The sequence below is a fragment of the Pagrus major genome, chromosome 5 (assembly GCF_040436345.1).
Source record: "Pagrus major chromosome 5, Pma_NU_1.0".
NCBI classification, from domain to species: domain Eukaryota; kingdom Metazoa; phylum Chordata; class Actinopteri; order Spariformes; family Sparidae; genus Pagrus; species Pagrus major.
This window is the reverse complement of record NC_133219.1, coordinates 24,061,422-24,085,445: the sequence shown is the minus strand read 5'-3', so window position 1 is coordinate 24,085,445 and position 24,024 is coordinate 24,061,422. Positions and strand designations below refer to the sequence as shown.

Sequence of the window (24,024 nt, the reverse complement as noted above, 5' to 3'; positions counted from 1 at the left end):
AATGTGGGTAAGCTGACAGAGCTTGAGAGGGGCTTTAATATGCAGACATTGTGGACACAAAAGGAAGATATAACAGAAACTTCTCCGAGTATGCATGGCATTGGGTGGCTGATCATCAATAATAATAATCTTTCAGAGTCATGTTCCAATCCTAGGTAGTACACAATCAGATAAACAGCTATACTACAAATGCGTTTTGTTCATATTATCCACAAAGCTTTGTGGTGTACATTAAAAGACTACAAAAAAAAAAAAAAAAAAAAAAAAGTGGTACCAGAAAATAGAAGCAGAGTGAGTCGTCTCTCTCGTTTACCTCCTCTGAGCTACGGATCAGGCGAGGAGGCGTATAAAAGCCAATCAGAGACGCTGGTGCAAACGTAACGAAAGCATCTGCATCGCGTTGTGGTCAGGGTGGAAATTTTTATAAAAACCCAGTTATTTAATACTGGTTAAAAAAAAAAAAACTATGATGACACGAACAAAAACAAAAAAAATTAACTTCTTGTTTTTTTTTTTCTTTCCACATCATCAGTGCATCAACATCCTCCTCAAATGAAACATGACACATGAATTTCCCCTTTTCATTTCTGTGTAGGTGTAGCCGATGCATTTGATCCACCACTCCTTTTTTTTTTTAGCTCTCCCCCTCCCTTCCTACACTCTCTCCCATTAGAGCTATCAGAAGTGAACTACACATCCCGGAGTGCTCCTCTTATCCCTTCCAGTCTTGGTATCTGAGTGATTTGGCGCTGAGCTTGGAGGAAGCACAGGCCCGTGGTGGAGACTGGAAGCAGGGTGCTTTTGTTGAACCAGAGGGAGAGGGAGCTAGAGATTTTTTTTTTATTTTTTTTTTTTATTAAGAAGAAGACCTGCACACACCGGAGGGGGAGGCGAGAATTGAACATATCTGTCTCTAGCAGGGTTCTCACTAAATGCTCCTGCCCCTACATTGAGGAAGAGCCAAGCATTGGGATTGGGCAGCGACCAGATAGCGTAACACCCCCCCCCCCCTCCTCCTCCTCTTCTGTTGAGAATTGCGTTAAAACGAAAAAGGAAAAGGCCTGCGCTTTATCTTTACTACAGGATTTTTTTTTTTCATTTTTTTTCTTCTTATAGATTAAACGAGGACACGTTGCTGGCTGGTGTATGTGTTTAGAATGGGACACGCTGCAGGTACTGACACTGTTTTGTTTTTTTTTAATTTCCTTGCATCTCTCTCTCTCGACTCGGCATCAAAAATCTGTGCTGCTCCTTCTGCTCTCTCCTCTTTAGCGATAAGCGTGTTTGCCATAGCCGCTGTCGATGCATGTTGTTGTCCCCCCCCCCTCCTTCCTCCTTCCTCCGTCTAAGCACAGACCGTTTTCGGTGGCAGCTAGCTTATTTTCAGCCACATTTCTCTCCAAACCGCCAGTGATGGAGGTATAATCACGCCAGACAATTTGATTTAAAGGGGCAAGGGCAGCCATATTGGCAATGGAATGTTAGCCTAGCCTAACATTAGCTTCCCCTTTCATCTTGATCCATGTGTGGTGTTCACAAACGGACACACAATAACTGGATACGTTCAGTCGTGTTCACCAAAAGAGAAATGGTCGTCTGCCCGTGTCGTGTTTGTTTTTCCAAAAATGTTTGAAACGGGGAGGGGGGGGACACATCTTCTCAAAGACAATCGCTTTTGATGCCAGGTAGCTTTAGGCTAACATCGCAGAAAGCTATAAGATCATTCAGTGAAACATTTTGGTCTGCGCAGTCGTTTTTCTACATTGGCCACACAGTTGTAACCCAGTATTAATGTTTACCACAGCAGATGTGAACCCCAAAATAGCATCACGAGTTTATATATATATAGATAGTGACCGTTAGTTGACACCGTATGGATGTTTACATCACCGTTATCCACCTTTGCCAACGCTGGGCAGCCCGAGTCTGTCCTCAAATTAAACCTCAATCAGTCCCTTTTCACTGAGAGCAGACGAGCCTCAGCACTTTGAAGCTGATGAATCAAACACGATTAGTGCTAAAAGTGTCAAGTATAAGAGGGCAAATCGCACTCCGGTAGCTGCTCTTTGTTTTGTTTGTGAGAGCAGGCCACCATGCGCTTGTGTTGATGAAATAAGAAATGATCTATAGGCTTTTGACACAGATGATTAATGGCTATCAACGTTGAAAAGTTCTCAGTCAGAAGTGCAAGCTGCCTGGAGTTTGTTTTGTTTTCTGAGAGCAAGTTTAAGATAATTGATGGTTATTGTGGTTGAGGATTTGCCTCAGAGTTTGAACATGCAAGTCCACTTTTATTGTCCACTGGTATCTATCATTCAGACAGCCCTGTAAATTCAGCTACCATTTTTCATTATTGATTAAGCTGCAGATTATTTTTAATACATTGATTAATCATCAAAGTCAACAAATTGCCAGTTTTGCCTGAGCAACAGTCCAAAGATTAAACATTGAGAAGAAGGACCCAGTACATTGGCTTGAAATACATGTCACATTATATCTTAGGATTTATTTAAAAAGCTGATTGGCAACTCTGTTGTTTGCCACACATGCAAATTTGTTTGCAAACACGTACCACTAAACCACAATATTAGATAAAATAACAATGAGAGGAGGAGCTACATTTTTATGGTTACTTCTTGAGATTTCTTTCTTTTTTTTTTGCGTTAATAGGACCATTAAACAGTGTAGATACTTACAGAAAAGATCGAATATGACATGCAGCAAAGGTTTATGGCTGGAATCAAACCGGGGCTGTTGCATTTGTATGTAATCCCTTCTGGGTTGCAGGATATCTTGAGGCATTGTTTTAATTGTATATATTCCCTGTGTCAAAATCTAGTTTAGAATTTTCATATTACATTATGCCGTTATGGCAGATATACCTAAATACATTTATGTGACACACAGCAAGCCAGGGTCAGTGTGGTATCCCAGAATAGAAGCACAAAATATTATGAAGCTGCAGTTTTTCATTGTACCTGATGGACACTTAAACACGAAAGATGCACAATGGCGAGAGACTGGCAGGAACCAGGGGTTCGACCAGGGCCACATCGAGAATGTATTTGACATATGCATTTTCAATCTAGTGGTACATGATCTATCATTTCTTTTCATTTCGTTTCTCAGGACTTCATAAAGGATAAATAAGAGGATTTGGAATTGATAATGATTTAATCAGAGCCTTCCTGTGCTTCATTTGATTGCATATATCTCCGTCAACAGGTCCAGTCAAAGAAAAAGACAGTTAAGGATGCAGGAGCCCAACAATGGATTTCTCCTTCTCTTTCATGCAAGGGATCATGGGAAATACAATTCAGCAACCCCCTCAGCTCATTGACTCAGCCAACATCAGACAGGAAGGCACCTGTGACACCGGCAGTGACCCGGGAGAGGATGGTGGACCCTCCTACGATGCTGCCCTGGATGCAGAGTTTTCCTACCCGCCGTCGGCCTCGGAGGACATGTCGCAGGTCTCCAACGGCTACCCGCCGGGTCTGGGCATGTACGAACCGCAGGCCAAGTTCTCCATGTACTCGCAGTTCCCCAACGGCTCAGCTAATGGCTATGGGGCCATACGGAGCTACGGAGAGCACGGTCTCATGCCGGGAGAGGGGACTGTCCTGAGAGGTCCGGGCCTCCAGGAGAGACCCTTGTCTCCTGTGTCTCCCCCTTTGCCCACACATCACCCACACCTCCACCACCACCACCATCACCCCCATCACCACCACCATGCGCACCATTTCCACTCAAACCCACCCCATATACAAACCCACCCGCACCCACACAGTCCTCCGCCACCGCCGCCGCTGCCCTCCCAGCACCACATGCCCCAGACGCCTCACATCATGACCCACACTCTCCCCCCTCCTCCCCCATTACACTTGCCCTCCTCCAGTCCACCCCCCTCCCTTGTGGACAGTACGCCCTCTTCTCAGCCCTCTCACGCCCCGTCCAACACCCCTAGTGGGGTGCTGAAGAAAACCAGCTCTCCAGAGATCAAGCTGAAGATTATCAAGACGTATCAGAACGGAAAAGAGCTGTTCGAATCTGCGCTGTGTGGAGACCTGCTGCAAGAGCTGCAGGTAATGCATTCTTGATTATGCACGTGCACGTATATACACACACACACACACACACACACACACACACACACATAGATTATTCACTCCAAAGATGCTGTTTATTCAGGATGTGATGAACATAAACAAAATACTGAAATGTTTGCGGCATTGAAATGTTTGAGACAAGAAAAACAACAAATTTATTCCAACCAGAATTTTTTGGTATTTTTCCTTTTTTAAATTACTTTAATGATTAATCTGCTACCAAAATTGTTGTTGATTAAATCTGTTAACGGACCTCATTTTTACATATAAACAACCGCATATCTTGCATACAATACCAAGGAAGTGTATATTGAAGCACAGAAAAAATACAACACATATTCTATAGAAACATCTAATCTGTCCATATAAAATTCATATGGACTTGTTCCACTGTGCATCTCGGTTTGCTTTTAATCTTCTTCTCAACAGCACTTGAGTTACTTTAATAGAAAAAAGAAAAAGTTAACTGTCTTTTTTCTATTTTCTTCAGAAGGAGTCTCAGAAGAACGAGGCCACTCAGATACAGCGCAGACATGAGAGGAAGAAGGAGAAGAGGAAAAAGAGTGCGAGGCTGCAGCTGCAGGTTCAGGAACAGAGCCTGGAACAGAGCCAAACACAGGCAGGTACCACGGGCCAGACAGAGGACATCCATATCGAGCCCCAGCCAATAGAAACACCCCCAGTGCAGCCAGAGAAGCCTCAGAAGACCGTTATCAAAACTGAACCAAAGACGCCGAAGGCAAGAGCACAATGCCTCTCTCTTTTAAGCAGTTTTAAGTTTTTGCACACTGATCACTGCAGATTGTGATAAACACATATGCTCATCTTCATGTTTAGGTTCCGAAGGTCCACCATCCATCCGTGATCCAAGAGACGGGCTTCTGTAAGGAGTTTGTGATAGGAGATCTGGTGTGGTCCAAGGTGGGCACCTACCCCTGGTGGCCCTGCATGGTCTCCTCTGACCCACAGATGAAGGTCCACACTCGCATCAACACCAGAGGTATGAGCACACGTGCACCAAACATCACTAATAGCACTCTGAATCAACCTGTTTTTTTTTTCACAAATGTATGAAATTGTAAGGACAAAAATGCTTCTCTGTCTTTGTGCAGGTCACAGGGAGTATCACGTCCAGTTCTTTGGTAGTGTTGCTGAGCGAGCGTGGATCCATGAGAAGAGGATAGTCATGTACCAGGGAAAGCAACAGTATGATGACCTTCAGGCTGAGACTCTGCGCAAGGCCACAAACCCTGTAGAGAAACACAAAGTATGTATGATAGAAATATTGTCAGACTGATCCAATATAAAGACTTCATAGAGGGTTGTTTTTTTTCCAGATGCTAAGAATCCTAAACTTTCTGTAACCGTGATGTATTATGATTTTAACCAAAGATTTATGTTTAAAATCGACTTAATTTGTTTGAAATGTATGCTAAATTTGCCAAATTGAAGGTCTCTTTTTCAAACAACCGTTTCTCATATAGGAAGTCATTCATATTCAGTAAATTGAAACCTTTACAACATTAGGTAGAATTATGGTGTTGAATTTTCGTAAGCAGCTTCCTCTGACAGCAGTTTTTTTAATCTATGGGGACATAAAATCTGGATGAAAATCTGTTTAAATTGAAAATCTGAGCAATTGAGGTAATGATTAAACTGTTTCTAAATTATCCCATGTACTTTTTTTGCATTATGAACTTGAATCCATGAATCATCAGGAATGCCAGTACCACATATGCCCATGTTGATAGTATCGGTTCTCCCGTCAGACAGGTTCTATTTATGAATAAAGTTCATCAGTTGTTTTGCATCTTTTTGACGTTTTCTTCTCCAGCTTCTGAAGCCTATTCCTCAGCGAGAGCGTTCTCAGTGGGAAGTGGGTGTTGGTCACGCCGAGGACGCCTTTGTGATGTCGCGGCAGGAGCGAATTGACAACTACACCTTCATCTACGTTGACCCAGACCCTACTGAACCCCCGCCCTGCAAGAAATCCATTGCCAGACCTGAGAAACGAAACCGGCGCTCCAGCGGCTCAGTCAGTAAGAAGGAAGAGGGAGGAGTGAAGTCACCGGACAGAGAGCAGCCGCCACGGAGGCAGCTGCCACGCAGACAATGTAGTATTTCAAACACAGAAGACAACACAAACTCCCAGGCCTCAAATGAAGAGAAGAACCAGAGAGGGGACCAGCGTAAGACCAGCTCCCCGAAACAGAACGCTGGTTGCGAAGCACGAACACGACAGGACTCTCCACCACCAGTCAGGGCCTGGAAAACAGCAGCCGCCAGGAAGCTGCTGCCTCTCTCCATCACCATGAAGAGGCTGAATGTGGAGATCACAAAGTGTGATTGGCCTCTCCTGCAGAAGAAAGCAGCTGCATCTCCGAAAAAAGACAAAGAAGAAGAGACGGAGGAGAGAGTGGAGAGAGAGGCCAGGCAGCCCGACCTGGGATACTGCTCCCCAGAGGTTTGTGTGACTCAGACAGAGAAATGTTTACATGACATATATACTGTAAGAATATTTCAAATGTTGATGCTTTAAACAGGACAGCAGAGCTAAACCTGAGCCCAGTCCTGAGGAGGAAGAGGAAGATGGGGATGAAGGAGAGGGAGAGGGAGAGGAGGAGGGGGAGGGGGAAGGGGAGGAGAGGAGAGGCTCCCCCGCCAGCCGGAGGAGCGAGGAGGGAGGAATGCAGCAGACCTCCTCTCCCGGATCACACCACAGTAGTCCACAAGGTTGGTAAAACACAGACCTGCAGGGTGTTTTGTTTTGATGAATATTTGACGTGTGAAGTCAGTAAGAGATGCAGCTCAATATTTCTCTGTGTTTTCAGGTTCTCAGGAGAGGAAACTGCAGCGGCGATCAGTCAGGAGCAGGTCTGAGTCAGAGAGAGGCAGCGATCCAATCCCTAAGAAGAAAACCAAAAAGGAACAGGTATCAGTCCTCCCTAGATGATACTGCGTTCAGACCAAAAACAGCACCATTGTAATGTTCACAGTTCGATTTCAGCTGGCCATGTTTCCGATACACGTTTTTCCATTTACTACCTCAGTAAATCGTTTGTTAAAGAGTTTATGGTCTCAATCGCTAGTTTCAACTCATCTTCAAAACAGCATGATATTTATTTTGTAAATTATAGTTCCATTTAGATTAAAAAAGGCGATAATGCAGAGTGTACTTTAAGGCTAGGCTACATTGTGATGTGACTGAGAATCCACGGCGTGTCCTCAGTGTCATCAGGATCTTCCCCAGCTCCATCCTTTCCAAAAAAACCAAGATGGCGATAACCTTAATGTCAAACTCTAGGCTTCAAAACAGTAGTCCACAAACCAATGGGTGATGTCACGGTGGTTTTAAACATGGCCTTAGTGGGAAATTTCCTCAAATGTAACTGAATCAAACCTGCACTTCCATGTTTAACCTTCTCACAGGCGGAGATGGCTCCTGAGACCACAATGAGGACAGGGTCACAGAAAGGTAGGAGATCCTTCTTTCATGCTTCCTTTAAACCTCTGCAGTGGGAACTCCTTATACTTATACAAAGTGAATCTATTTAATTTTCTCCCTATGTGACCCTGTAGGAGCCAGTGAGATCTCTGATGCCTGCAAGCCCCTGAAGAAACGAAGCAGAGCATCAACAGATGTGGAGATGGCTTCTTCTCAGTACAGAGACACCTCTGATTCTGACTCTAGAGGCCTCAATGACCCACAGGTAGGCTCCGAAAACATGTACAGAAATACCCACGAATATAAAGAGGAAAATGCACACAAAATATCTAAAAAACATACATACAAATTCAAAATACACTCCTCACTACTTTCCTTGCAAAGACAACCAATGAAAATTGTCTTAACTTTAGCTATATGCAGTTTTATGTATGCATTTCAGCAACGTGCAGAATTTTTTGGCTCATAACATCATCCCAACTAAAACACACGACAGAAAATGAATCTGCAACAGGTTTGATTTATCATTTAGGTTGTTTTTTTTAGGCATAAATGGTGGAAAAATTTGTGCTTCCAGCTACATTTGATTCCTACGCACAAAACACATTGACACGCTTGTTCTTTGTTTTTTTTTCCTCACAGGGTTTATTCGGGAAGAGTCTTGATAGTCCAGCAGCAGCAGATGCAGATGCTTCAGATACCCAGTCTGTGGACTCTGGCTTGTCCCGTCAGGACAGCAGCACCGGCAAGAGAGACACCGTCTGCCAGGTCAGTGCTGCTCATGATTCATCTCTGTTTCACTGTCTTCTAAAAGCCTACAGATATTGAGTTATATGTTGTTCTATCCATCTGTGTGTAGATCTGTGAGGTGTATGGAGAGGGCTTGGTGGTGTGTGAAGGTGACTGCAACAGACGGTTTCATCTGGAATGTCTTGGTCTGACGTCCCTACCTGAAGGCAGATTCACCTGCCTGGAGTGTAGAAATGGTGAGCGACTCAGAATACAGCTTCACTGGCACTTCTGTTGCGACTCTTTATGACCGCAAACTCTCTTTTTCTAGGCAATCATCCTTGTTTTAGCTGTAAAACGGCAGACCAGGAGGTGACGCGCTGCTCTGTATCTGGATGTGGTTGCTACTACCACGAGGATTGTGTCAGTAAACTCCCTGGCGCCACCAGCAGTCCAGGTGGAGGCTTCTGCTGCCCCCAGCACAGCTGCTCTACCTGCTGCCTGGAGCGAGACCTGCAACGAGCCGGTAAAGGTAACAGGACTTCTGTTTTTGTTCTTCTGCTTCTCTGATTTCCTGTTTGAGTCTGCAGTAGAAGCTATGCGATAATGAGCCACTGCTACATCAGCAAAATGTGAAGAAATTGTGTGAAAAATAGATTTATTGAATATCGAATGAAGTTGTCAGCACTCACAGATGAGTATGTAACACTAATGATGCACAGCGGAAGATGGAAATAGAGGCCTTTCAGCCCTCAGCTTTCCTCTGTATTACTGAGACATTTGTGGGTGTGACCACTATTAAACGGTAGCCAGGAACCTGCCGACACCCAATGTACTCTCAAGACTTCTGAGTTGAGCAGGCTTGTTCTTTTGTGAAGCAAATTTTATGGACCAACAGAAAAAAGCTCAAATAATGAGGAGGGAAAGGGTCTGTAAAAGAGTAGTGCAAGAGGAAGAAATAAGGCATAGTGTGTTTTTTCTTGAGGGAAATTAGATTGAGAAGGAGAGGACCGACAAAACAATTGCACCTTTACCTGGTCGGTAATTTTGTGCTGCAGTTTCTGCACAATATTTGGTCACAGAGTCTTGCCAAGAACATCTGGCCCTTAATTGTCTGAGATGCCAAAAAAAGTACAAAGTATTCATATTTTTTATGTGATTCCCTTAATTACAGCTGGAACCCATAAAGGAATCTGACCTAAATGATTATAAAAACACTGCATTCTGTCACAGCTCTGCATGTGCTGTTCTGCATCATAGCTACATGACATGAGCAGTTCACAAGAATCTTCTCCTTCTCTCCTCCGCTTCATGTCCAGGTCGTCTGATGCGTTGTATCCGCTGCCCGGTGGCCTATCACACAGGAGACAGCTGTGTAGCAGCGGGCAGTGTCGTCCTCACCCATCACATCATGATCTGCAGCAGCCACGGCAGCGCCAAGAGGAACGGGCTCCTCACCTCCCCCATTAATGTGGGCTGGTGCTTCCTGTGTGCCAGAGGTAAGCTCTCACACCTGTACACACTAACAACCTTCCTCTCTCACAGCCGTGATCCATCAGTGGCCCTGAACAGACGGAGCATACAGATGAGAGCCACACACGATCATTTTTGATACCACTGGCTGATTTCCATCTTGTGACAAACCGCAAGATCAGTTGTTCTCACTTCCATTTCCCATTGGAGAGTCAACAGGACCTGATCGGCCTCCATGACTGTAGTTTTTGGTCTTTTTTTGGAGTTAAACCATGTTGCTGCAAAATTAAACTGAAACTGAAAACTGAACTGAACATAAAATATCTAAACTTAGTTTAGATATTTTATGTTTTGACATCTTATCTTGTTAACACTTTATATTAGGGAACACATATTAACCATTAACTAGATGCTTACTACCATGCTTATTAGTAGCATATAGGCTCTTTATTAGACATTATAAATCACTTATTGATGATCGATTGTCTTATTCTGCATGATATTCTACAACTACTAAGCCCTTTACTTGGACTGTTCCCTCAATAAGCGAATTCACTAGTAGAATAAGTGTCAAAATAGTGGTGATTTAGTTAAGAGCAAGACATCAATTTAGAATCAGGAGCATTAGAAAGTGTTCATTCAGACTTATTTGGAAAAATCATTAACACTTGTCATTTTGGGGTTTTCGATACATGAAAATAGACTATATTTATAGATTTTTATTCAGGGAGAATTAATTCTACCACCTTTTTATAAGGCCCATACTGAGGAAAACGCATCAAGACAGTAACTCATGTACAACAACTGCCTAACTTACAATCAATACGCATTCATTAATTAGATTGCTATTTATGGACGACTGAAACTTCTAAAATCAAAGATAAGCAAATAAATGACTCAGTAAATAAATGAATATGCCATTAAATGTATCAAAAATATTATTTAAAAAAATAAATATGGGCATATAAAATGCGACATAGATTGATGTTTCTGTTCTTGATACGATTCTTTATTTATTTACCTTATATTAATTCTACATTAATCTTTAATATTATGTTTGGTGCATTTAATGATATATTAATTTATGTATTTAGCCATTTATTTATTTATTTGTCTATTTATTTTTGACTTGAGCAGTTTCAATTATTGGGCAAAAACAATTACTCAATGACCTAGCACTTGTAGAATATGGTCATTAGTGACTTATAACGACTAATAAATAGCCATTCTGCAACTAATGCGCATGCTAGTAAGAAATTAGTTAACGGTTAATATGTGTCCCCTAATATAAAGTGTTTTATCTTTTAATATTACATGTTTCATGTTTGGCATTGTTGTTCATGAATAGCAGAGCTGTGAAATGTAATGTTTGTTTTCCATCATGATACTAATACTATGGTTGATCCAGGCTGTTACACTGCACTCCACTTAAAAGAATCCTACTCACCTGGACACAGGATTTATTTTGTGACATTGAACCAGTGTAGATCCGTTGTTTTGCCTGTTAAACAAGTTGAGTGCACTGTTTCGCCTCTTTCTGTCGGGACAAACCTTGTTTTACTTGTTTCTTCTGTGTGTGCGTGTGTGTGCGAGAGTTCTGAGTGTGTTTGTTCTTTCTCTTCTTTTTGTGAATTTTTGGGTAATTTTTCGAGTTTGACTGCGGCTCACCCCCGTCTCTTCCTGTGTGTCTTGTGTAGGGCTGTTAGTGCAAGACCTTACTGACACCATATTAAGTTCATATGCCTATAAGTCCCACTACCTTCTGACTGAGTCAAATCGTGCTGAGTTGAAATTACCTATGATTCCCTCTCCTTCGTCAGCTACCAAAAAGAATGTTGGGAAAGGTAACTGCACAGTTTTTCTCTTTCTCCTTTGTCCCACTGGTCTGTGTTTGTGATGTGCCTGCTCCTGTTCTGATTTAGTTTACCCTTTTTGTACGCATCTTTCATTTCTAAGCCTTGAGGTGCAAATGAATTAACTGGTTCCAGTTAATTTTAATGCAGAGTGGTGCAAAGTAACCTCAGCCAAGTTCCCTAACACATTAACAGATTACAGTGGGCCTCATGCAAGAACAATTTTGTATTCTTATCTCAAACCTCTCCCTGTTTGAGGAGTCAGATTTACCGAACTAAACTTGTTGTAATTTGCCTTTTTAACAGGCATTTTGACATGTCACAGTAGGAAAATCACAGGTGTAAATAAGTTAATTGAAGATGGCTTCTTCAGTTTCAGGGTCCTTGTATTGTGCATGCTGGCTCACGGTCACACTGTCATAGTTCACTGGGACACCTGAACAGAACAGAGCCATCAATAATGGTATTAGTAATGGCTGTATTTTCCTACTACGACAAGCTAAAATGTCTGCTGTGAAAAAGGCCTGTTGCTCGTGAATGTCACCTGTACACTGAATTATCATTAGCATAATTGACGTCCCTAAATTGCTATAAATGGCCATCTGCTCTGCTTCATTTGTGGGCAACTTTCATTCAAAAATAAAAAGAGAAGCTGTCAGAAATCTAGGTGTGTCAGTGCTGGTGCTGGAGAACCTGGACTTGAAATGATAAAATATTTATACAGCTTCCAGCAACATTTCATCAGAGCAGTGATGTACTGAGACAGAAACAAATAACGAATGTTGGGGTAAAAAAAACCTCTAAACTCAAAGTTCACTTACTTAGCTATATCCCAGCCATGGCCTTCTTCAGCATTTGGAACTTGCCCAGGAGTCGTCACATGACCCAAGTACAGGACATGGGTCATGTGACAACAAGTGGTCAAGTGGTCCTGCCTCTGTTGGTGTTGAATGTGACATGGCATTGGAAGTAAGACTTGAGTTTAGAGTTTTTATCACAGTATGTGCCCCCAAAGTCAAGACTGAACCTCCATGTTCAAAGAGTGAATAGTTCGACATTAAAATATTTTTCAAATTGACAAATGACTTAATGCACCTGTTCACCCCAAAATCAAAAATATGTATTTCCCCTTTTAGCTGTAGTGTTATTTTTCCATCTAGATCGTTTTGGTGTTAGTTGCCAAGTTTTGGAGACCATAGAGATGTCTGTCCTCCCTGAAATATAATGGAACTAGATGGCATTTGACTTAAAGCACCAAAATACATTTTCAAAGCTCAATGGCAATGTCTTTTTCCAGAAATCATGACACTCTTAATGAAAACAACTCACACCAAACATTTTAGATGGATAAATAGCACTACAGGTAAGGGGCAAACTATGTATATGTATATATTTTTTTATTTTGGGGTGACCTGTCCCTTTTAAGATGAGAGGCAGTCAATGGAGGATTTTCTAAAATATGCCAATAAAAACTTCAGTAAATTGGCAAGCTATAATGATTTGGTCTATTGCAGTAATTTGTATTTATCTAGTTTTTTGTTTTATTTTATTTCAGCTTCATAATTTAATTTAGTTGAAGGCATTCTAATTCTGAAAGTCTAAAAAGCGTTATTTCTTCCATGTGGAGAAAGACAGATTATCAGTATATGACTAACAGATCTGGACGGCTCAAGAAGAGTTCTCTGAAATAACTTTTAGTATTTGTGTTTTTTGCACGAGGCCCGCTGTGTGATTGGTTCGTGCTGCGCATGAACAGTCAATCTGAGTATATATCTCTGCATTAAAGTTGTTATTTCAATTTTCAAAGAATAAAATTTCTCTGCAGGGAAAATATAATTGGTCATCAAACCTCCCCTGTATGATGCCCTGATGCAGGATGCTCTGGATTAGTTCAGGTTCTTTCTGTGGTTTGTGGAGCTTATCACTGCTGGAGGCGCACTGCTTCTCTGCTTCAGCACTCTGGGCTTGTTGTTGATTTGAAAGGCCTTGTCCAGCCTCACCCCTTTTACGCTGACTGCAACCAAGTTTTATTTTTTGACTGAAATTTTCAGATAAAATTAAATTTTGGCTCACCTCATTTTCTGGAGCTTTGACCTGCCTTGGATGGAATATAATCCCAATCAGGACCAGATTTGAGTACAATTAAGAGTTTCCAAGTGCAAGAATAGTGAAATTACTTTTTTTTAAAGAAAATCATTTTGCAAATTGAAATATAGCAAACATACTATATGATTCCATGCAAGTTGGTCTGTGCAGGATGTGATATGTGTGATGGGTAAAGTTTGCTTTACTGGCAGGACTGCATGCCTGCTTTTTGCCAATAATCTATTCAAGTATAACCCTGATTAACTGTTAACTTGCTGGCTGATTTTATTTCTGTGCTGCCGCATGTATTTCCCATAGACTGGTCTTGGTACACTGCTCTGAATCTGATTGCCAGACACGCTGTTACTCCCACGATTGTAGTTGTAACTGACCTGAGAACCCATTGCAGGGGTGTCCAACCATCTCAATCTTTGTCACACAGCATGACTGTCACAGGAGCCTTCACTCAAGCAAAAAGCTCCTGGACTTAGTTTTAATTTTAAAATAATGACCAGATGTTATTATGGGAGTTGTTCTCCCGACAAGGACACCGTTTCCATATCACACTAGATTTTTGTAAACCCTGACTTGGTTCTTTATTCATAGGCTTTGTAGTATTTTTGTTTCTTTTTAGGCTTGTCTGCAAATGAGATTCAGAGTTTGTCCAGGTTTTAAGGTGCATCACCTAATCATACACTCCTCCTCTCTTTGCATACCAATTTCCCACAACGCATGCACACACACTCACACACACATACACACACACACATATATCCATACAAATGTAGGAGGCAAGTTGCTGTGCTGCGACTCATGCCCGGCTTCCTTCCACCCGGAGTGTCTGGAGATGGAGATGCCGGAGGGGGCGTGGTCCTGCAGTGATTGCAGGGCAGGGAAGAAACCTCACTACAAACAAATTGTCTGGGTCAAACTGGGCAACTACAGGTACGCAGAGAGCACTGATTATAGATTGCTGAGGCTTGAGTTACTTTTAGTTTATGGTACGGTTGCATTTAAAGGGTAAGTCTGGTGATGTTCTGTATTTTTTATGATCAGAAAATGCAATGAAATGACCAAAACCAACAATGAATGCTTTAATGAATGAATGAATCTGACAAGTGGTTTCCCGTATAGACAAATTTTGCTCAGTCCTCTGTGCTAAAGAGCTCCAGTGTTGTCCAAGAACTATTGAAAACATATCATTTAGCCACAGTGATGCACTGGATGACATGTTCTTGTACCATAATGAACATGGGCACTGTAGATTATTTTGGCTCAATCCCACATACTGTGCACCATCCTGCTGCTGCCAATACTCACTAGAAAGCTGGAATGGCTCAGAGTGCCATCTAGTGGTAGTAGAGTTAGAGTTGTAGAGTTAGTGGTACTGCCAAATAGTAAGTTTAAAAAAAAAATTATTATATATTTTTTTTAAGAGTTAACAAAGCTAGATATTTTCATATGAGAAAAAAATCTCAATTGGATCTGTCCCAATATCGGGATCTGAACCAAAAGTTAATGGTGTGTTTTCTTGGCTGAGACCCATCCTCCGTCCAAATTTTGTGGAAATCCATTGAATAGTTTTTGTGTAATCCTGCTGACAAACCAAGTAATGGACACAAGTGAAAACAGTTTCCCTGGTGGATGTCAAATTTAAAAAATACACCATCAGGTACAGACAAATGTGATGTGTAGCTGTCAGCTAGCTATTGTTCCTCAGTCTTTGAAATGAAAAAGCGATGTGGTAGACAACCCTGTGCCAGTGAAAGCCCCAAAGCATGTGATGAGGAAACACATTCAATTTGCATTCATAATGGCAAGCAGTGGTGGTGAAATCCTGTCACAGCCCAGTTTATTTTTTCTCATTTTTTGTCACACTATGGGTTTTTTTCCCTCATTAATTTGGGAAGGTGGTCTTCAGAATAACTTTTAGTTACAAAAAGTTGAGTACCCCTACACTAGAGCACCAAATATAAATCTACAGCTCAAAATAGTATCCAGCAAATGCTCTATTTACACCTATTTGAATCATTTTGCTAAAAGCGATGGTGCCCGGCTGTTAAAAGAAATGATTTGCCTCTTTTAAAAAGTGAAACTACATATTTGTGACCCATTTTTTAAAGATGGTCTTCATACATCTAATGTCAAGTCTATGAGTGTATTGTTGGTTTTGGAATTTTGTTAACATTCACAAAAAAATAGAATATCATCAGTCCCATCCTTTAAGTCCAGAGCAACAAATCTGCTTTGCACCTCACACACAGTGTGTGACATTATAGATGCAGGTATTCAGGAAACATTGAGCTGAGCACAGCAGTGGTGATTTCCTGTCTCTCACTGACTGTGAGCCCCTTTAATATTTATGCCGCAGTTTGTAGTCTGCTGGCATGGTAGGGGTCAAAAATAATGCCCCTGTATTTAGGAAATGTTTTTATGTGACAATAAACAGCATTTCGATTGAAACATGTTGATCTTTATAGGTCAGAGTTACGCAAACATAATTACACACAAGCTTGTGGAACAATTTTCTGTTGACTGAAACCAATTCTTAAAAATGATCATTCATACAAAAGAGAGAATGAGAAGCAATGTTTCAATAGTTTGGTGCAGGTGTGACACTACCCTCAGGCCTTAATAACTTAACAGTACATGTTTTATCATTTATTTTTACCACACTCTTTCTTCTTTTCATTAAACAATGTCCCTGTGCCATCCGCTTGCAGGTGGTGGCCAGCAGAGATCTGCAACCCTCGCTTGGTGCCGTCCAACATTCAGAGCCTCCGCCACGATATCGGTGACTTCCCTGTCTTCTTCTTTGGCTCCCATGACTACTACTGGATCAACCAGGGCCGCGTCTTCCCCTATGTGGAGAACGACAAGAACTTTGTCACGGGTCAAATCAACATCAACAAAACCTTCAAAAAAGGTGATTTCTTCCTACAAAGTTTCCTCCTACTTGTCAGACAAGTCTATTGTGAATTCATCTTTTAAAGCTGTAGGAAGGATGAGTTTCTGAGATAGTGTTCGTGTGTTTTAGCTCTGGAAGAAGCAGCCCGGCGGTTCCAGGAGCTTAAGGCACAGAGGGAGAGCAGGGAGGCTCTAGAGCAGGAACGCAACTCTCGCAAACCTCCACCCTACAAATGCATCAAGGTAATGTGATTTTTAATATCTCACTTAAGACAAATACCCCCAAAATGTTCTTCTTGTGATCAGTGTTTTTATACATTCTTTGGTTGTTTCCTTGTATCAGTCCAACAAACCAGTGGGGAAGGTGCAGATGCATGTAGCTGACTTGTCAGAAATCCAACGATGCAACTGTAGACCATCAGATGAGCATCCTTGCAGCCTCAACTCCCAGTGTCTCAATCGCATGCTGCAGTACGAGTGTCACCCACAGGTCTGTGTTTTGTTATCTGTCTAGCTCATTTCTTGAACAGTAAACCTGGTCAGACAGTCATCTGAGATGTCCCCCCTGAACTTCTATTTTGCTGTTTTCAGGTGTGTCCTGCAGGAGATGGCTGTGAGAACCAGTGTTTCTCCAAGCGGCTGTATGCAGAGACAGAAGTGGTAAAGACAGACGACCGTGGTTGGGGCCTCAAGACCAACCAAGTCCTCCGGAAGGTGGGTGTCGAGCTGAATGTCCAATCCTAAATCATGGATAGCCTGATCATCAAACTTCTGTGTTAATCAGCTCCTACAATGTGATAACATATACAAAACGGACTTTTAAAAAGTCAAATTTGCTATCAGAATCAACCTTCAATGTCAAATGGAATACCAAACAGTGCCAAGAACAATCCTCTGGATGACTTAGTCCAGAATAGACCCATTAACTTTTGGTGTGGATCCGGATAACTGTTCTGACCATTCTTACTAGTTGTGTAATTTTCAATAAGGTTGTCAGTGAGATCCCTATAACAATGTAAAAATGTAATGTTTTTATTTCCTCAAGGGTGACTTTGTGACAGAGTATGTGGGAGAGGTAATAGACTCGGAGGAATGCCAGCAACGAATCAAACGCGCTCAAGAAAATCACGTGTCCAACTTCTACATGCTCACCCTCACCAAGGTAATATCGGTGACACGGAAACATTGTTCAGTGTAGAGTCCTCCACCTAGTGTTTCTTGAACCTTGGTGTCTTAATGTCCATCTCTCTCTTGTAGGATCGTGTGATAGACGCCGGCCCGAAAGGAAACTCGTCTCGGTTTATAAACCACAGCTGCAGCCCGAACTGTGAAACGCAGAAGTGGACAGTTAACGGAGATGTCCGCATCGGGCTCTTTGCTCTCTGTGATATCGAGGCTGGTGAGTTCACATATATTCTGTCACATTCCTACATGTATGTTTTGTGCACTGAGAGTGACATTGATGATCCATTTGATGTGAATCTTGTCCCTGCAGACACAGAGCTGACGTTCAACTACAACATGCACTGTGTAGGCAACAGGAGAACAACTTGTCACTGTGGATCAGACAACTGCTCTGGCTTCCTCGGGGTGCAGCCGACGGTGAGGACATTAACCTCTCCTCATCGTCCTGAATCTAGTTTTTGAACTTCTGAAAAGGGTGTTGATGCCATTTTAATCTTTTTGTAATGTTTCCTCCAGAGCGCTGTGGTGATGGAGAAAGAGGAGAAGGCCAGGAATGCGAAGCTGAAGCCGAAGAAGCGGAAGCTGCGGCTGGAGGGCAAACACACACACGAATATTTCTGTTTTTGCTGCGGAGAGGGAGGCGAGCTGGTGATGTGTGACCGAAAGGACTGTCCGAAAGCATACCACCTGCTCTGTCTCAACCTTACCAAGCCGCCATACGGTAATGACCCATGAGTTTGAGTATGTGTGTGTCTGAAGAAGTACTGTTTGTATTTTGTGCTTTCATATCCTGTTAATCATCTCACATGGTCTAAGATTTATCTTGAGACCCATAGCAGCTTTGAAACCACTTCTTTCTTAACTCGATCTGCAGGGCGTTGGGAATGTCCGTGGCACGACTGCAGCGTTTGTGGCGCCCCGGCCTCGTCCCTCTGTGACTTCTGCCCTCGCTCGTTCTGCCGGGAGCACGAGGCGGGGGCGCTCACTCCCTCCTCCCTTGAAGGTCGCCCATGTTGCTCCAGTCACAACCCCGTCAGTCCCCTGGGCTCCAACTCCAGCTCGACCCAGCTACGCCGCTCCGCCCTGAGCCCAGTCCGAGTGAAAGAGGAGCTGGAGCCAGAGCCGGGTAAGCCAGCCACAGAGTGAAACCACAGCTCCCCTGAATACCTCATTCCCTGTGAAGTGCGTTCTTGTTTGATCCACCTCTGATCTGAAGCAGCTCTACAAAAGGGAATACAGTGCTTTTTGACCAGTGCTACAGCCCCCCTTCAGACACAAGACGCACCGAAGAACACCTCGATGCTGTTTGTGGCGAGACTGGACTGGAGTGTCAGCAGGGGAAGTGTCCAGGCATCATTGTGCGCTGTTTTCCCTCCTCTCTTGCCATAAAACACCACCACTAACACTCTCTACCGCTCGCCTGTGCCCATCAGAGGGCCCAGACCACCACCTCATTATGTTTCTTTTTGTCAGTTTTACAGCTGTTGAAATTTTGAGTGTTGTCACGTCGTCCGTTACCGGCACTTTGAAGAACCTTGATGAGTGGGGTGAAGGGAGAGGTAGAAGAGAAGAGGAGTGGAAGATTGAAAGCTGGACCTCTCCACAACCACGCTGCTCCTCTCCTTGTTTACCTGCTGTAAGCTGCGGTCGGATTCACACACACAGGATGGCTTCACGGAGACGAGCCAGCCCTTTTCTTCTCCTCCGCAGCAGATCATCACTCCAAACGTGATCTGTCATCGTATTTATCTCTTCTTCTTCTCCTTGCAGGAAAGGAGGGGGGGTGGATGACTGATTTTGTGCAATTTTTTTCAGGACCACACTACATTCCAACCTTCCTTAGACATGGTTTTAATATACTTATGGGTATGGATGAATATAATTATATACAGTATCTATGTTTGTTAATGTTTACAGACAGATTCTCTCACTTCATCTCAGTGAGTGGTGTATTATGTTTGTTTGTTTAGGTGTTAAGCATTACGCAGACCTCCTTGTGAAAATAGTCCTATTAAGGTGAAATATAATGGTATATAGTGTAATGGTATGACATTACAGAAGTACTTGTGATTTTCATATTGCCAGTCTCACTTGCCATTGTGTACATAATTGGCTCATACTATTGTAAAGTACTTAAAGATCAGGAGGGACGGAGCCTCGCCTCTCTGGTTGTTCCTGGTAGAAGGAAACGCTTTTTTAAACAACAAGACAGATCCTTTTTATTTTCTTTTTTGATGAAGTTCTGTTCTCACATTTCCTCCGAGCAGTTACTGTTATTTGTATTGTAGGTGGAGGGGCTCAGCTTGTGATCACTGGTGCTGTCTTAAAGTATTGTTGATCGGCCTTAAGTTCGATTCTGGCTGTAGTAACTACTGCCCAGATGCAGTTCATTTCAGTAAAGTCGTGTACTGTGACCGCTTCAATGCTTGTTTTGGTTTGTTTTGGTTTGTTTTTTTTTCCTGTTTTTTTGTTTTTGCCAAACTTTTCTGAAAAGCACTTTTACACAGCTTGTCGCTACACTATTTAGCTAGGTCATACATATACAGAAATGTATATAAAAAAGAACATAAGACAAGTGTTTCAAAATGGATACCTCTTCTTCTTGTAGTAACATCGGAATTTAACTGTGTTGTAACTTCTTTCCTCTCGGTCTAAAACGTGGAGAGTACTGGGCGTGGGTTTGGATGTTTTTTTGAGGAAAGTGTGGCCTAAATGCTGTTGTTTTTTTTGAGGGGGGGTGGGGTATTTTTTTTTTTATTTGGCACAAGTAGGAATGACTGCCAGCCCGGCTTTGTACAAAAAAGTCCTCTGTGTCCTCGAGAGGTACGTCTTCGTTTTCCACCTGGAGAACATCCTCAAGGCTGGGCTTTATATAAAGACGTAAAGGTATAACAACAGTCCCAGTTCAGTATAATGTACAAATACAAACTTCTGTACAGTGTTTTTAATCGCTCATCTGTCAAATCTAAATTTTTTGTATTTATTGCACCACATTTTATACCAGTTTCTTTTTCAAACACCAGTGCAGTAATTTGTCTCCCTCTCCCCCACGGTGTAAGTGAAATAGACTATTTAAAAAAACATGGGGAGTTTTACATAATATATCTGTATCTAGTCATTGCATAATTATTTTTTTTTTAAAATACATTTGGTGTAATGATTCCACATTTGGTAACAGCCGCTGCTCATCGACCTGTATCGTGACTCACTGTAATTGGTGTTAACAGCAGTGTGAACCAGTTCAATATAGGAATGTAAAGTTTCGGTTTCAGAGCAGTTTTTGTGTTGTTTTTTTTTTTTTTTTAAAGCCCGGACTCAAGTGATCGTCACAGATGGAAGTTTATCTGTTGTCATGCCTCAGCATTTTGCTTGTAATTTCCCCCCTGTACCTTGGTTACATGTGCATTTGTATTATCTGCCCATGAATTGTGTTATTTTTTAAAACAAATTTTGGTTTGTATTTACAATCAAGCCACAAGGTGCCAATGTTTCCAAATCATTTTAATTTATTTAGGGTCTCTTTGAATGCATAGACCAGACACAGTAAATGACTTGAATGAATTAAAAAGAAGAGAGGAGTCATTGGGTGCAGAAAAGTGAGAAAATTCTAGTCATGATTTACAAGATAAAAATAACCTGCGTAGAATAATAGTTTGTATCTGATATGGTTTTCCCTCCATAAAAGTTCTAGAAAAAAATCTTTAAATATGCAATTATTCTTTCAAAAGTTAACTGCTGAACACAAGATGTTTCCTGCTTTAGTGAAAAGTCCATTCTCAGTGTATGTGCACATATTAAGTCTTCTTGTGTCAAAGTCATCATTCATCATTCTGCAACGTAGGTTAAACATCCAAGTAAACTAACAGTAAGCAAATGTTTAAGTGGAGAGAGACTTAAATATGCTAAATATAAGCACATAACACATACACAGACATGTGATTGGATAAAAAAAACAAAGAAAGACTTTGGACCAGGAAAGACTTGGACTTAATTGTTGTGTTCTTTATGCCATTAAAAACCTCTATTTGTGCACAAGCCTTTTAATGTTCTCCCTTTTCTGCATTCAACAGCTCTTCTCTTTTTTTCTTTCTCTTATTATTGACCCTTTTTTGGAAGCCTTTCCGCTGTTTTTTGTGGAAAACAGACTAAACGTGCAGATTTCCTTAACACTGCCCCCATATTTGCTAACCTCTACGCATTCAGAGATGCATTTCTGTTCAGTAGTTAACTGTAGGAAGTAGGCCACTTCAGTACTTGTTCAATATCAGGTAGGTGCATCATTATGGCACTTTTACTTACATAGTCTGTGTGTCTAAACTTGAATTTTCTTTATTATTATTTTTTTATTTATTTATGTTTTTTTTTTTTGTTTTTTTTACACAGGATTCATACATGTGTGATTATCAAACAGAAGATTCCTTGACTTTTGTGTTTGTGGCTTTAGAAAAAAAAAAGTCTGACTGATGACTTGTGATTATCTAACTGGTCTTACAGCCTTTTCTTCTTTTCATGGTGACTGTTCAGCTGAAATGCATGCTTCCAACATCAGACACTGGTTTAATCCACCTCTGTATTCAGTTGGAGAGTCTTTAATTGCCTGATTTTAATGCCAATGTTTTGTTTTGATTGTGCTCCTTTTATTTTTGTTTTAACCATTTTGCACAGAGATCGTGCAAACCAAACAGCCTTTATTTTTTTGCACCTGCAGATCGCATGATCATGAATTATTTTGTGCCAGTTTGTCCTCTTCTGCCCTCCTCTGCTGAAACAGCAGCAGTATTACATTTGCCTAATTTAAGTGTCCCAGCCTGCATCATGCCATATACTTAAATTACTACCTGATGTGTATGTTTTGTTTGTTTGCTCTCTTCGTAGTGCCCACATTTTATGTTTTTTCAAGAGACAGCATGTTTGTTCTCAGTTAAGTGACCCTTAAATACGCCTGAGGAAGATTTTGTGTGTCCAGGAATTTGCTTATTATTAATATTTTTCTTATACACTTAAATTTAGGATGGACCACCCCCTTGTTTGTCAAAGGGTATGTTTCAGTTCACTGTGATGTCTTTTGGTTTTTGTGCAATGTTGCCGACTGTCATTAGTTTTAATTGTCATGCTGTCAGAGGAGAAATAGTGTTGGAATAAATAAATAAATCCACCTTCATAAGCACTCATCTCTTTTTACTTGTAGTAAACTTACTTACAGTAACTCTAACTGGGGTCATATCTATCTCTCTTGGTGTTGCTTCAATTAAACGTGGATGAACACAAAATACCATGTTGATTACTGTTCAACCTGTGTTACTGCATACTGCATATTGTTGAGGAACTTGTAAATAGTTTGCATTGAACTTGCATAGACTCATGTTACTGTGGCGTGCTCTTTTTGCCTGTACAATTCTGCTTCTAAATGTGTGTGACTGTTGAGACGACACTCTTTTTGTACATGACTGTCTTTTTATTTGAGAATATTGATTCTGTCCTTTTTCATTCTAAAGTTGAGTTTGAAGAGTTCAGACATGCCTGAAGTTTGACTTTAATAAAGCTGTACTCTGTCTCAGTGAAACGCTCCCACTGTGTGTGATTTCGTAACGGGTTGAGAATAGGACTTAAAGATCAACCTTCTCCATTAAGGGGTTGTAATCGCCAGATTTTGTACCAATCAGATTGCAGCTGAATAAAACTAGGCGGCAAAATAAAAATCTAAAAAAAACAAATGAAAATAGAACTGTGTTAATAGTGAGAGATTTACCTAAAGAAAGTAACCAGATTAAAAGTTAAAGCTACTGACAATACATTTATATTACAATTTATAGCCTGTGGAGTCTCTGACAGTCTCAGAATATTCACATATGCACAAGAGTCAGACATAAAGCAACTTAAAACTATTATAATACTTTGTGTAAATGGAGACTGTAAAAAGCCAAGTTAAATTGATTTGATGGGGAAATAACTCATGCAAACATCACTGATTCAACCTCTAGATGGCAACTTGTAACGTGACGTGGCTTCTTGCATCCATGTGTCAAGCCACATGAAGTCATCTACACGACCATTTCCGGTTCATAAAGCGCTACAGAGCCGCCACATTTTTAAATTCTCAACCCTGTGTCCGTCAGTTTATTAATTTAAATAAAGTCATGTGCTTCTGAAATAAAAAAAAGTAGTGGCGTAATTTAATTATGCATATTTCCAGTTTCATATACGGATGACAACACCCTGATACGATCGAGCTGTACAA

At 41.4% G+C, this 24,024-nt stretch overlaps 1 protein-coding gene across 1 annotated transcript; it reads left to right on the top strand.

Annotated features, from left to right (window-relative positions):
- The first annotated feature begins 1,141 nt into the window (after positions 1 to 1,141).
- nsd3 (nuclear receptor binding SET domain protein 3) lies at positions 1,142 to 23,349 on the top strand. The gene is made up of 25 exons (XM_073466956.1): positions 1,142 to 1,173; positions 3,226 to 4,085; positions 4,600 to 4,848; positions 4,947 to 5,109; positions 5,222 to 5,376; positions 5,944 to 6,573; positions 6,653 to 6,842; positions 6,941 to 7,041; positions 7,539 to 7,584; positions 7,689 to 7,819; positions 8,197 to 8,322; positions 8,414 to 8,540; positions 8,615 to 8,815; positions 9,603 to 9,782; positions 11,454 to 11,600; positions 14,483 to 14,639; positions 16,418 to 16,620; positions 16,732 to 16,844; positions 16,945 to 17,091; positions 17,193 to 17,315; positions 17,647 to 17,763; positions 17,859 to 18,000; positions 18,097 to 18,203; positions 18,303 to 18,507; positions 18,661 to 23,349. The coding sequence occupies exons 2-25, from the start codon at positions 3,270 to 3,272 to the stop codon at positions 18,930 to 18,932; spliced, it is 4,848 nt and encodes a 1,615-aa protein (XP_073323057.1). The 5' UTR covers positions 1,142 to 1,173; positions 3,226 to 3,269; the 3' UTR covers positions 18,933 to 23,349.
- The last annotated feature ends 675 nt before the right edge of the window (positions 23,350 to 24,024 follow it).

Bases quoted from the DNA above. Each gene is read 5' to 3' on its own strand.
- nsd3 (XM_073466956.1), top strand. From the start codon at position 3,270: ATGGATTTCTCCTTCTCTTTCATGCAAGGGATCATGGGAAATACAATT. The intron at 6,843-6,940 runs GTTGGTAAAACA...CTGTGTTTTCAG, and splicing joins ACACCACAGTAGTCCACAAG to GTTCTCAGGAGAGGAAACTG. The intron at 8,541-8,614 runs GTGAGCGACTCA...CTCTTTTTCTAG, and splicing joins CTGCCTGGAGTGTAGAAATG to GCAATCATCCTTGTTTTAGC.